Source organism: Labrus bergylta, chromosome 10 (genome assembly GCF_963930695.1).
Source record: "Labrus bergylta chromosome 10, fLabBer1.1, whole genome shotgun sequence".
Classification (NCBI taxonomy): domain Eukaryota; kingdom Metazoa; phylum Chordata; class Actinopteri; order Labriformes; family Labridae; genus Labrus; species Labrus bergylta.
Window position 1 is genome coordinate 10123127 of NC_089204.1, and position 14015 is coordinate 10137141.

The 14015-nt window shown below is 38.4% G+C and overlaps 2 protein-coding genes across 2 annotated transcripts; one reads left to right on the forward strand and one right to left on the reverse strand.

Moving 5' to 3' along the window:
- Positions 1-226: 226 nt before the first annotated feature.
- On the reverse strand, positions 227-7063 carry LOC109976851 (GTPase IMAP family member 7-like). The gene is made up of 3 exons (XM_020626835.3): positions 6958-7063; positions 4883-4938; positions 227-3725 (listed from the first exon to the last, which is right to left on the reverse strand). Exons 2-3 carry the CDS (start codon positions 4902-4904, stop codon positions 2911-2913), a joined length of 837 nt encoding a protein of 278 aa, XP_020482491.1. The 5' UTR covers positions 4905-4938; positions 6958-7063; the 3' UTR covers positions 227-2910.
- Positions 7064-9294: 2231 nt separating this feature from the next.
- LOC109976841 (cystatin-F) lies at positions 9295-13208 on the forward strand. Its single transcript, XM_065959384.1, has 5 exons — positions 9295-9313; positions 9437-9559; positions 11302-11477; positions 12378-12503; positions 12906-13208. The coding sequence occupies exons 2-5, from the start codon at positions 9511-9513 to the stop codon at positions 12984-12986; spliced, it is 432 nt and encodes a 143-aa protein (XP_065815456.1). The 5' UTR covers positions 9295-9313; positions 9437-9510; the 3' UTR covers positions 12987-13208.
- Positions 13209-14015: the final 807 nt, after the last annotated feature.

Genomic DNA, 14015 nt, shown 5'->3' on the forward strand with positions numbered 1-14015 from the left:
TGATTCATTTTGTACTGGTGTATCAAAGGGCTTTGGCTGTAAGCAGGGAAGCAGTTTGTGTGGAGAGCAAAAGAAGACAGAATGCAAACACTCAGATTAATCTAAACTAAGCTCTATACGGCCTTTTTGTTTGTTTAAAGATGTTCTGACCTGATTCCATCAACAAGTTGAAAATATCAAGTAGTTAAAGGAGAAGAAAGGATACTGAGGCACAGTGACAATATAGAGCTTGTAAGTACACATTTAATATCTGAAGACAACACAAGGCATGCACACAAGACATTCTGATTTCTAATGTTTTTCGTAACATTTCTTTGTGTCAGCGCATGGCTCTGTCTGATGGTACTGATTGTTTTCTCCTGCAGTTTGTAAGGTTTTTCAAACTATGACACATTGCTCTGTTTCTTTTTGCAGACAGTTACTAAAGAAACTGTGGTATAACATTGACAGCGCTTTAATTGAACTCAGTATGGTTTCACGTTAGGCTTCAGTTATAGGCTCTCAGTTTGGAAGGCCTGCTCTGGTGACCCGTTGGCTCTTACACTGGTACACCTTTATATATAAGGCAATTCTTGGTCTGCTTCCTCACTATCTATGTGTTTTTATCATGCAGAAAAGTACTGGAGTATTCCTTGCGTTCTCAGGATCTCTTTACACTCTCTGTCCCAAAGGCTCGAACAAAAATTGGGAAAGGGGCTTTTGGGGCTGGAATCTGTTTCAGAATGACTTAAAACTCAAGGCGCTGGTGTCCTTAAATGTTTTGAAATCTAAAATGAAAGACATGGAAGCAGATTCTATTGGATGCCGATGTTTTTAGCTGAACTGCTTGAATTGCTGACTCTCAGTTTTTGACTCATATGGTTCTATTTTAATGCAAAATGTAGTGTTTTGTAAATTGTACTGTGTCTGTATTTGTGTCTCTGTCTATAACTTTGTGTTTTTACTGCTGCCTGTCTTGCCGGGTCTCCCTTGTAAATAATAATAATAATTAATAATTTATTAATCCTGTGTGGGGAGATTCGGTTTTCCACTCTGTCTAATGAACATGCTATACACACATGCACACAAACAGGATCCTATGGACATGCATTAATGGAGAGGTGTCAGAGTGAGGGGGCTGCCCACAGCGAGCGCTCCAGAGCAGTTTTGGGGTTCGATGCCTTGCTCAAGGGCACCTCGGTAGTGCTCAGGAAGTGGTCTGGCACCTCTCCAGCTACCAGACCAATTTCCGGACTTGAACCGGTGACCCAACCCAAGTCCCTACAGACTGAGCTACTGCTGCCCAACACATTGTCTGTGTGTCTGACACATTACCCGCAGCAGCTGTTACAGGCATTAAACATAACTTCTTTAGAAGTGATCAGTTTTCTGTGCTTTTATAGGTTATATTGACAATTAAATCTCAATTTCAGTTTGTTTCATAACCATTTGAAAATTCCTCACAGGGGCTTTTAAGACATCTGAGGCTGATACCTGTTTCAAACTGCAGCTGCTTCCCAATAGTTGACGTCAATGTCTCCCATTTGATGAACTTTAATGAGCTCTTAGGGGAAACTTGATCCTCAAGATGGACAGAGAGGATTAACACAGAGCTGATCAGTGTTGAAAGAAAAGAGAGGAGGATGAGAATTCTCGGCAGATGACTGAAAACTCGTATAAAATTACCTGATAACGATACATGCTGAAGAATATTATTTCCTTTTAACTCTATGTCCTCCCTTTAGGCTTCACTCTGCACCTCCAGCAAGGGATTACGGGTGTTCTTTTTAACATGGAAAACCCTCAGGAGCTGCTCAGTCACAGGCTGTACTTATGAGGATCTGATAATATAAAAAAGCATTGGAATATTCAAACTGTTTCCATAGTATTAGCATTATGTTTGTGATGATCTCCATCAGCCTCGGGACTGCTGACCTTCACAGCCTTCCATCACCATGGCAACAAGATTGCAACAGCAACAGATTCAATTAGCCTGAGTAGTAATAACACTTTTCCCTTAATTAATCACTTAAACATACTCTTATTCTGAAAGCCGGGTACATAAACCTACACATAATTTATAAATGTGCATTTTTTCCATAATGAATGTTGAACATCAATTTTATGGAAGGTTTCTCTCCAATATAACTTGTGCACATGCATTATTAATACACCTTTTTTTATAAACAATGGGCAGTTTATAAATCTACATTTAAAACATTCATTTGTATTATTATGTGTGGGTATTTGTGTATTCTGTGTACATTTTGCCATGCCAATAAACACTAATAATTTATCTTTTTTTTAATCACGCAAATTCATCCTTCAACCTTGCATTAGGTTAATTCAATAGATCTACTAATTATCAATGCAAATCTTTTAGAGCCTCTTTTTGAGCCTAATTCTTTCAATCAAATTTATATGTCACAAACCTGATTACAGATTGTACTAAAATGTGCAGATTTGTTGAATTACTGACATTTTAATTGTCTGTTTAAAGCGGTTTACATGTATTATATTCTTTTTCAAGAATATATATTTAAGCATATAATGCACAAAACATGTTTTTCAAACTTAGTTTTGTGCTATTTGATTTCCTTTCATGTTATTAACCTAGCAACACATACAATACATACGACATACAATACATCAAAATATTCAACAATGAGCTGATAGTTAATGTGTTCATGAATGTTCTTAATTCTTAACTGTGTGCATGTTTAAACATTTAGCAACCATTAATTCATGGATTCAAGCATACATAATATACGTAAGCGTTATAGTTACTTGTGCCAGTTTTATTATAATCCTGCATATTAGTGTAGGTTTATGAAATAAATCACATGTTTCATAAATTTTTGGATAATATATTTAGTTGATTTTTACCTAGCTGTTGCTTTTGGTCTGCTCTGACCAGTAATCCTATCCTCATTAACTGATTACACAGGGCATAACCGGTAAAGACATATTAAAAGGAGCCCTTTGTTCAGCCTGATGTCTAGCTTCAGCCTGAAATTTCAACATCATAATTTCTTTTTGCAGCTCCAGCATCTCCCCAGAATACTTGGCCCTCAGCTCCTCCAGCTCTTTGTTCATTTGAGGCTCCGACTCTTTCAGGAGTCGTTGTTTCTCCTTCTCTAACTCTTCCTCCGCTTTCCGGTACATCTCTGTGGTGTAGTTTGACCCTCCGTTAGCCAAGATCATCTCATGTATCTTATCCAGCAGCTGACTGACTTGTGACGGGTCGTCCTTCTCGTTGTTGAAGACATGATAACGGTCATTACATTTCTTAATGATGTCTTGCAGGTCTTTGCTTTCTTCAATAAACTCTTCAATGGTTTTTTTCTTTAGCTTGTCTCCGTAAGTGAACAATATCATCGTGTAATCAGCTGCATCTTTGCCAAAGGTGGATTGAATCATTTTTACCGTTTCTCTCTCCTCCTTTGTGAACCTGCCAAGCTGAACAATCACTAGGAAGGCATGAGGGCCAGGGGCAGACATATTGATGCATTTTGTGACTTTCTTCATCACTTCTTCTTGGGATAAAGTGGTGTCAAACAGACCTGGCGTGTCAATGACAGCAACCTGTCGGCCTTCAACCACTGCTCTTTCTTTCTTGCATATCGATGTCACAGAAGTTGCAGAAAATTCCGAATCAAAAGCATTTCTGCCCAAGATGACGTTTCCTGCTGAACTCTTCCCTGCCCCAGTCTTCCCAATCAAAACAATCCTCCACTCATCTGAACCTGCAGACAAAACAACAACAACAAAACAGAACTTTATTTCAGACGACCATATGACCGCTGGGATCTTTCAAAAAAGGGGCATGGAGTTTGAGGACACACATGCAGATTAATTACTTTTTTTTTTTTACCCTTTCTATCTCAACTAATGATATGTTATCTTGGAAAATACAAGTCTTCTTAACAAGATTCTTTAGGATCTCAAAAACAAAGATGTATGTGCAAATTCACAATTTAAACTACTTAGAAAATTTCATGCAATTGCAAATGTTTATGGAAAGAGCAAAGTATGCCTGTTTAAAATATCCAGAATAGTTTATTTTATCTTCCCACCTCTGGTTAGCCAAATAGTCAATCATAGATTTGGATTTTGGGGTGGCTCCCTCTGGCCACACCCCTGCTGGGCTCAAGTCTGACCTCGGCCCTTTGCTGCATGTCGTCCCCCACTCTCTCCTCCTAACATTTCCTGTCTCTCTTCAGCTGTCCTGTCCAGTAACGGTAATAAATGCCCCCAAAAAAGACAAAAAAAGTGTGTGCCCATGAGCACAAAAACGAATCAGACTAATTTTATTTAATTTTAACCAGGCTGTAAACTTGTTAATTATTACTGTAAAAACGTGAATTTTTGAATTGGGTGCTGTATGTGACTTCTAGGGCTCTTGGAGCCAGCCTCAAGCAGACCCTCGACAAACTACAGGACTTCAGCATTGGCTTCATTTTGTAACACCGGAGGTTGCCACTCGCTGCCGACCAAGTGGGAGGAATCCTTTAACATCAGGCAGCGAATCATGGCCTCAAACTTAAAGGTGCTGACTCTCATCCTGACTGCTTCATAATGGGCTGCAGACTATCTCTGATTTCATTTCTAATCGGAAAACCCATTACCCCCTTCCCTGCAACCTGAGACACACACGATGACTTGATGGACAAACTCCCATGGTGCCTCAGTAATCCTGTTAAGTATTATGCCGACTGTAGCATTGTTTCCTTTATCTGCAATGTCTCTTCTGTTAGAGCAGACTTCCAGCACCCCGGAATAAATGTTCCCCAGAAGACTTGGCTTTGTCATACATCAAAAATTGGCACACATCTTTCCAATTTGTTCAGATAAATAAAAAAACTAAGAAGGAGATAGGCTTGTATGAAAACTGATATATTACCATTTGATCTGTTGTTCGCCATGTTTCTCAGGTGTTGGTGTTTCAGAGTCACAGAGCTGAAAAGTAAAAAGAAAATGAATCCAAAGAGAAAATAATGCTGTTTAGAGACTCATATCCCTTATTAATCGTAGTCCTTAATTGAATACATTATTTAAATGTTTAATGTTAAGAACAATTTCTGGTAAAAATCTGAGACCAATTTCTTTTACACATTGTGTTGTCTAAATAATGAATAGGTACTACTTTTAAATTGCACATGGCTCAAACATAACACTCGGGGGCAACTGTAGACACCAAGTGTTCTGACAAAGGCTAAAAATCCCAGAAAACAATCTTGAATATACCCCAAGTTATTTTAGCAATAGATATAAATATACAGAAAGTTATTTGTTTGTGTTTATGAACACACAGACAACACAACAAGACCCTCTCACTACCTCTGAAGGTGAGATAATGAGTCAGCACAGAGTTTATATAAACTCCCCACACCTGGATTTAATCAAGGCCAATCAGCTACAAACACACCTGACTCTGCACTTAGGTGATTCATTCACCAACCCCAGTGAGAAGCCAGAGAGTGTGTCCTTACAAAACATTAACAAAGTCATCGTAATGGTATATAGAACATGTCATCACAATTTATCCAACAGTTGTTTCATCTGCACGTGTGTGATTGATTACTTTCAAGAAGCTTTCAAGCGATGTACTGAAGCTTATTCTGGCACATGCAGCAGAGACCGGTTTGCATCACTGAGAAACTGAACGAAATGACAGGTGATCGATACTGTTGGAACCAGCATAACTTCTGCTTGGACCAATGAACAAATCCTGAAAAAGATCTGTGATGTGGTTTTCTGTCCGTCTCTTTTCTTGTGTGTTAGCTTGTTTGTGGTTCTGACTGTTGATCCGATTGTAAGTCTGTCTGATTCTCTCTTTACTGAAGCTTTAACCCTAATTTGAACGATTAGCACCAGAACATCTGCAGCTCTGCACCACTCACACCCGCCTGAGAAGACGGAGGATCATTGACAGCAGTGTGTGTGTGTGTGTGTGTGTGTGTGTGTGTGTGTGTGTGTGTGTGTGTGTGTGTGTGTGTGTGTGTGTGTGTGTGTGTGTGTGTGTGTGTGTGTGTGTGTGTGTGTGTGTGCTGTATGTTGGTGTGTCTCGTGCCCCGCGATGCTCACAGTCATGACAGCAGAGAGGAGCAGAGAAAAGTAGCTGCAGCTTCATCAAATGCGCTTAATACTCGTAGCATAGTTTCTATATATGACTTTTTGGTAAAACATGTACCCCCCCGGTTTTACCTGCACGTCATTGCGCATGCCTGCACTCTCTCTTGGGCGCGCTCTCTCTCTCTCGCTCCCCCGCTCGCTCTCTCGCTCGCTCTCTCATGCACGCAGCAATTTCATGAATAAATGAAAAATTAAATACACACAGGTCGGAAGTATACTTGGGCTCCCAACACAGGTATCGTGTGTGGGAAACAGTGCAATGAGATGAAATTGAAATCACTTTTCTATTTTACAATTGTATTTTATATTGACAAAACATCTCGTGATCGACTGAGAATCAGTCAGCGATCTACCTGTCGATCGCGATCATGGTAAAATTACAGTAGCTGTATCTGCTCGGTCCCTCTTACAGATAGGTGATATAAAGAAACAAACAAAAACAACCACACATGTTGTCAAATTGCATTTTTGCATTTTGAAACATATAAGAATACATACAGAAAATAAATAAGTTAAAGGATAGGGGAAAAGGTATTGAAAGAAGAAAAAAGCTATCTAGTCTTAATTGGATTATAGTTGAATAATTACAATCTTTCTCTTTATTCTTTGATAAACTCTGATCTATACTCTGACAGCTCTTCATTTTCTTGTTTTGATAATAACCAAGTTAACAATAGCATAACTATTCTCAATGTATCCCCTCTTCTTTCTCTCACTGTATTAATTCTCCTGATGTGAGCTAAATGTATTAGTTAAAGTTAAAGTTAAATAGATTCTGACAGATGTATTGTTCAGCTCTACCAGAGTTATCCCTCCTGTTTAAACTTCAAAGCTCTGTCCTACCTTCACAGACTGCAGCACTGGATGGGATGCTAAAACAGATCCTGATGATGAAATGATGAATCATTCCTCCTCACTGTTAATGTGAATACATGAGTGTGCATGTGGGTGTTCACGCTGCAGGAATGGTCCATTATCACTATAGGGGACTGGCCATTCAGGGCAAGTGGAACAAAGCACTCAGCCAATCCTCAACCTCCACTGGCTGCACAACTGAGTGTTTCCGGTTTCAGTTATTTAGAGATCGAAAATATAAAAAGGCAAGAACTGATGTAAAAAGGACCCAGCAGGAGTCCTTTTGTAATCTATACATTCATATCCAAGTTGGTGGATGAAGCAACAGAGGCTTAGGCTACATGTAATTTTATGAAGTAGCCTCAGTACATACATTAAGATCCCCCCTTTCTTTCATAGGTCACATGATATAAACGTCATCAATCAATCAATCAATCAATCAATCAATCAATCAATCAATCAATCAATCAATCAATCAATCAATCAATCAATCAATCAATTAATCAATCAAGCAAGCAAGCAATCAATCATTATAGCACCAATTCATAACAAATGCTATCTAGAGATGCTCTACAAAAAGCAGATTAAAGACCTCACTAATTTTTATGTAACAAGGAGATGGGATAACCTGGGATCCTCACCCCACTCACACACACACACGCACACGCACACACACACGCGCACACACACACACACACACACACACACACACACACACACACACACACACACACACACACACACCAATCAAAAACCAGATGTCTCACTGTCCGCTCTTTCTTAATTTGTTTGTATTTTTTCAGCGGCTCAAACAAGACTTCATTCTTTTATACATTTCCAGGTTGGCAATGCTAGTCTTATTTTTTTCCTCTTTTAGACCTGAGGAGATCGGCTTCTGCAATCCAAAACAATATCGTTAGGCCAAACAGCGTTTTTATTCAATTTCTCAGAAAAGTGAAACATTTGTGTTAATTAAATTCCAGTTTTTGATGGACCAGCATCTGGAGCAGTTCATAGCTTTCTGCCTTCTAACAACTGACAACTTGACCTTTTTTGGGAACACATGAGGTTTTTAAGGACTACTAATACAGTGAATACATGACTAAATAAAAAATAGACCTTTTCTTTATAAATGCTTCCCACAAAGCTGTTTTCTGACATAAGTCAACTTGTTAAATAATAATAAACCTACTAATCAATTTCATTTTGGGGCTTTTTGCCTTTATTGGATGGAACAGTGGACAGAGCAGGAAACCAGGGACAGAGAGTGGGGAATGACATGCCAGAAAAGGATATACAGCCTGGACTTGAACCAAGGCCGCACACTTACAGTACTATCAGAAAAACAAAATGCAAAAAAAAAAAAAAAACACCACTCCACTCACGTTCTTTTGAAGGAGTTATAAATTAATATCCTATACATGATTATACTTCAAAGTGCTGAAGTGTAAAATGTAAACATAATATTTCTGCAAACACCAAACATTCAGTCTGCAGAGAAAGTGTAGTCTCTGAGCCAGTATGGCACAAAAGTAATCAACATGGGCAGACCAGTTCAGTTTATGTATGCCCAGATATTTGTATGAGCACATCTGCTCAATCGCACAGCTGTTAATTATTACAGGGTCATGGGGTCAAATATGAGTTCTTTGGTTTTGTTAACATTAAAAACATGGCCTATCCCTCTTCCTGCATCATATCCCATCTCTCCCTTTATCCCTTTCCAACCCCGGCGCAGTCTAGGCCTGTGAAGGCTGTTTCGTCATGAGCCGGGGATCCTGCCTGAAGATTTCTGCCGTTTTTTCTTACCACTGTAACTTTGCTAAAGTGCTCATGATGGATAGGCCAGGTCTAACATAACAAAGAGTAAGGTCTTTTACCTGCTTTTTTTACAAATAAAAATTGATTGATTGATTGATTGATAGTGGCTGTCGCACCAGTCCTTAAAAGATCTCATTGTGGTTTACAGAAGAACAGTCAGCATGACATAGCAAAAAATAAAAATATTTAAATGAATTTAAGGGATAGCCGTAATTTAGTTTAGTGAAAATGTGTCATTTTACCTCTTTATGATCTTCATCACTATTAACGTTAGACTGTTTGATACTAAAACTCCTCACAGGATTTGTGTAAATGTTCTCTTTATCTGTGAGTATTATGTGTGTTTGGGAGAGAGAAGCTGCCATGTTGAACTGGTTTGAGTGTTGAAACGAGGAGGCGGGGGCCTAAACTCATTGATCACCATCAGCTGTGAAGAAGCTGAGCTGCTCTGCATGCAGACAAACTGAAACATTTCACCATCAGGCTGCAGGAGCTGACCTGACTGGAGCTCACTGGACCTACGGTGAATTCAGCCTCTGAGTAGATACAGGAAGCTATTAAAACGACAGGAAGTGAACAGACATGTCCTGCATCTGCTGAGTGTGAACAAACAAACATGAGAGTTTGTTCCTGCTGCTGTGAACAGATCTGATCTGTGGTCAAAGTGTCGCCACCTCACAGGAAACAGAAGAGTGCTCACAGAGAACACAACCAGAGTGCATGATGGGACTGAAGACGCTACTGCTGCTCTCTCTACTCGGTGTTCTGGGTAAAAAAACAAACTTCAACACATACTTTTTGTTTGTGTAATTTTGTCTCCGATGTTGTAATGTTGCAAATGTTCAAAGTTCTGGATGTGAAGTTATTATTTCTGTTGCTTTTAATTTGTGTTCGATGCAGTTTCCTACATCCCTCTCTCAGAATCAGCTCACCATTTTCTAGATTATTTCCTTCTGTCCATCTTCACTCAATTTTTAAAACCGCTTGAATGTAAAACTGTGAATTCACAATGCTACAGGAAGAGATCTCAAACCACTGCTTCCTATTCAGAAGCTCACTGTCAATTTCAGATAGTATTTGATCAAACTGGAGGGAGATGATCAAGGAAGAGTCTCGAGACATGTTGGCTTTAAGACCCTGACTGTATCCTTTTGAGACTTTGTTAGTAACGAGGGTTTATTAGAAGTTACTACAAAAAATATTCTGGCTCCAGTCTTGAGTGTTCTTTAAAATTAAGTGATTCTTCCTCGAAATGACGCTACGATCTGAAGCTGAACTCAGTCGATGTAGAAATTGATGAGGTTCATAATGCAAGTAGCCTAAATTTAAAAATAACAACAAATATTCTTAAAACTCAATGTTGACTTGGAACATATATAGTAGTTGAGTATAAATCCAGGTTTTAATTTGGTGTTTTGTTGAAGTAGAGCATGTTATAATAACTGTGAAACGATCTATTGAAAACCAACATAGATGTACTATAGCTTCTGATGGTGTGCGACCTAACCGCTAGGCCATCCTTGCCCCTCCTGCTAATCTATTATTGACCTTTTCTGTTTCACCGCGTGCTCACCTGAGTTTTCAGCTTGTGACGCAGACAGTGCTAAGAGTATTGTAGATGGAGTCAAAGCATGTGCTGCTGGACAAACTGCACAATGACATCATTTCTAAAAACACCCCAAGCCTTGTTTACTGTATGACAAATCCTCTAACCAATGTTAACAAAGAGCATGTCAGGAAAAAAATCGAATCATACAACAACATCTCAAATATTACAAATATTTAATTGTTACTGAAAATGATATTCCCAGTTTAAATTTGATGCAGACAACATGTTTAAAAAAAAAATTGGGATAATGGCAACAAAAGACTGTAAAAGTTGTGAAATACTTCCAAATATAGTATACTTAAAAGAGCACCCCGTGAGGCTGAGTCTTTCTTAAGTAAAGCTGGGGAGGGGTTCACCACTCAGTAAAAAGCCAGCATCCCTGATGGTACACGTGCATTAAACAGGCTTCATGGTTTTGGAGCAACATATGCTGCCAAGTGGACAACTTCCTTTTTATTTAAGACATTGCCAAACCACATTCTGGACGTACCACAGCGTGGCTCTGTAGAAAAAGAGTCCAACTGGTCTGCCTGCCGAGCTGACTTCTCACATGTTAACAATGTTGAGAGCAGCATACTGAGTAACATAAGACAAAGGAGACCCTGAACCTCTGACCAGCTGAAATCCAACATTAAGCAAGAATGATAGATATAAAATGGGTATATTATTTCCTCCAAACAAGGGAATGTCTCCGTCTTTGGGCTATTCCCAATCGAACATAGTGCTTCAATGTTTTGCACATCATCGCGTTCAGTTATATTTTTTTACATTTTACACAACATCCCAACTTTTAAGGAAATAGGGGGAGGCATAAGAGCTACTTGAGTGAATGTGCTGTATAATTAAAATGACGTAAGCAATCAAAGATTATCAGAGGTGACCCTCATCCTCTTCTCTTGCAGAGGTGAGGTTGGCAGCCAGCAGCCATGGCCACTCCATGCCTGGATCTCCATACAACATCAGCAAGATAGACAGCAGCCTCCAGAAGGTGGTCCTCGCTGCTGCCTACTCATTCAACAACCAATCAAACGATGCCTATCTCTTCAAGCCCTCCGCCATCCACAGAGCACAGCGGCAAGTAAGACACAAGAATAACATCACTACCTGTGGGGTCCAGGGAGCAGAATAAACTCTGTGCTGCTTGTTTTAAATAGTCTGACTGAATGATTGTTTAACTATCATACAAACATCATGTACTCATGTTGTACTGGAATTAACAAACTTTGGTTTCTTATCACCCCAAACTTTTTATGATAAAAGATAAAAACTCATAGTTTTTAGTTGAGTTTAAAACATGGCTTCAGTTCATTTAAACTGTTGTTAGAGCTCCCTCATTCTCCTGCATGTAGCTTCTATTTAATACATGAATCTCTGAGACTTAACTTTGGTTAAAAGTGCGTCAGTGAATTCAAGTGTATACATATCACATCTTACAGAGCAATTTTAAATTAAACATGAATAAATTGTACATGATTAGAAAACATTTCAAGTCAGGCATTACCAACCTGGGGGTAAATTCAAATGGGGTCGTCTGACATTTCTATTTATTGATCAATAAAAGATATATTGTATAATAAAAATATATTGAACACAGGCTACTGTGGGCCGTAGCCAATGTCAAAACTAGAAACGAGTCTCTTTCTATCATCCATTGTGCAGAAATGTCATCTCAGCCTAAATGTGCTCTAAAATGAATGTTTACTGAATCACAGTAGAAAAACTTTTACATGATTGAAAACAAATTCATTTTATCAAAGAGCTGTATGTGTTTTGGATGTTAGAGGTCAACATAGTTTTGTGAAGTCAAAGTGCTGTCATGAGCCAATAAAGGTTGAGAACCACTGTTTTTAGTATACATTTGATCTGGTATTGCATTTTTACTTTACTACTATAAACCTATAGTATTAAAAAATGTGATTTTTATTTTTGCTTCTTCTCAGCTTCACTGCTGCATGTCATGTGTGTTTGCGTGTTTCAGATTGTGAAGGGAGTTCGGTACATTGTAGATTTGGAGATTTCCAGAACCGTTTGTCGTAAACGAGACAACAACAACAACAACAACCTGTCAAACTGTGACTTTCAGCCTGAAGGTCATCTGCACCAGGTGAGTACAGAGCAGGTGATGGTGACTCAATACACTGATCCTATTAGAATAAATCCATCAATCCAGATGTGGTCGTCTGTAATCTGACCACCTGCTGTTGTCTCCAAATCCTTTGACAATGAAGACAAACCGCACTCAGACATGGATGTTGTTTTTGTTTTTTACGTGGAGAAAAGGATAGCATGACACTTGGAAAATCCTGAAAATATTACAAAGAATGTAGAAAGACAATAAAAACTAAAATAACAAAAACACAAGTACATTTCAGATGAAAAGGTAAATGCTATTTTAGCCCCAAAATGAATTAAGAAATATGATTTTGTCATATTTTATCTATTGATTCCTACATTTTATTCTTATTCGTCATATTTCATATAACTTTCTTCCTTGTGTGTTTTCCAGACTTTTAAGTGTCACTTGGAGGTTTGGGTGATTCCCTGGAATAAAAAGAGCACAATTCAGGTGTTTGTCTGTAAACCGTGAAACCACCAGCTGACACCCCCCCCCCACATACCTTGTCATCCTCTGTCACCACCATCCTCCACCTTCTTCAATGTTCATCCTCATCCTCAATGATCTTCATCATCATGTCCAGATAGTGTTTACCTGTTAAAGTCAAATTCACCTGTTTGACCTGCTGCTCTACACCTCCTCTTATCTGTCAAACTAAATGTCTCACAAAAATAAAATCAATCTATTAGCGTCTTTCTGAGTATTTATTTGTGTATTTACTCCAATCAAACATGAATTCAGCTGCATCTGAAATGTGTGGTTGTGTGGAGTTCAGATGAGGCCCTCTGCTGATCAGGAGGAAGTATAACAGCAGTTAAACCGTCCTCACAAGAACACACAAGCCATGTAGTCAAACTGTTCAAAATGTGACATGTTTCTGCCACAAAAAGCTGCATATGTATTTGATTTCCACAAAAATGGATTGTAAAGTGAAGAACATGAAGAACCTAACAGCAATCATGGACTTCATTTCTTTCAATTTGAAAAAATCACTTTTTTATCCGATGAAATTCTCAAAGGGTGATTCATTGTATGATTCTTTTATTTCAATATGAATAAAAATGTTTAGGAAGTATTTTTTCTTATCTATAAATACTAATTTAAAAAATATATAACCAATTATTACCAAAATATGAAAACCCTTCATGAATATTGGTGTGAAGTTGTTGATTAACTTAATACAGAAATATTTCTTTAACTCCTATTTTTTTGTTTGAAACCTTCCAACAACAGTAACACCTTAAGCTGACCACGTCTTCAAATAAATCTAGTTTATTTTTCTTAAATTGTATTGTATATTTAAAAAGAATTTCTGTTTGAGCATATTGAGCCGAATCAAAGTGCTCCACACTGTGGCTGCACGTTTTCCTCTTTCATAGACTACATTTACAAAGAGTAAAAGTTATTTAACCTCCAAGACCACAGGAGAGTGTGTCTGGTCCACCACTGCCTTTAATGGTAAAGTGAGTTTCTGTTCTTATACTATTGCTGTTTTAAATG

Excerpts from the sequence above, each read along its gene's own strand:
- LOC109976841 (XM_065959384.1), top strand. The coding sequence starts at position 9,511 with ATGATGGGACTGAAGACGCTACTGCTGCTCTCTCTACTCGGTGTTCTG. Across the intron at positions 9,560-11,301 it reads CTCTCTACTCGGTGTTCTGG|AGGTGAGGTTGGCAGCCAGC; the intron begins GTAAAAAAACAA and ends CTTCTCTTGCAG. Across the intron at positions 12,504-12,905 it reads CTGAAGGTCATCTGCACCAG|ACTTTTAAGTGTCACTTGGA; the intron begins GTGAGTACAGAG and ends TGTGTTTTCCAG.
- LOC109976851 (XM_020626835.3), bottom strand. The coding sequence starts at position 4,904 with ATGGCGAACAACAGATCAAATG. Across the intron at positions 3,726-4,882 it reads GGCGAACAACAGATCAAATG|GTTCAGATGAGTGGAGGATT; the intron begins GTAATATATCAG and ends TTTTGTCTGCAG.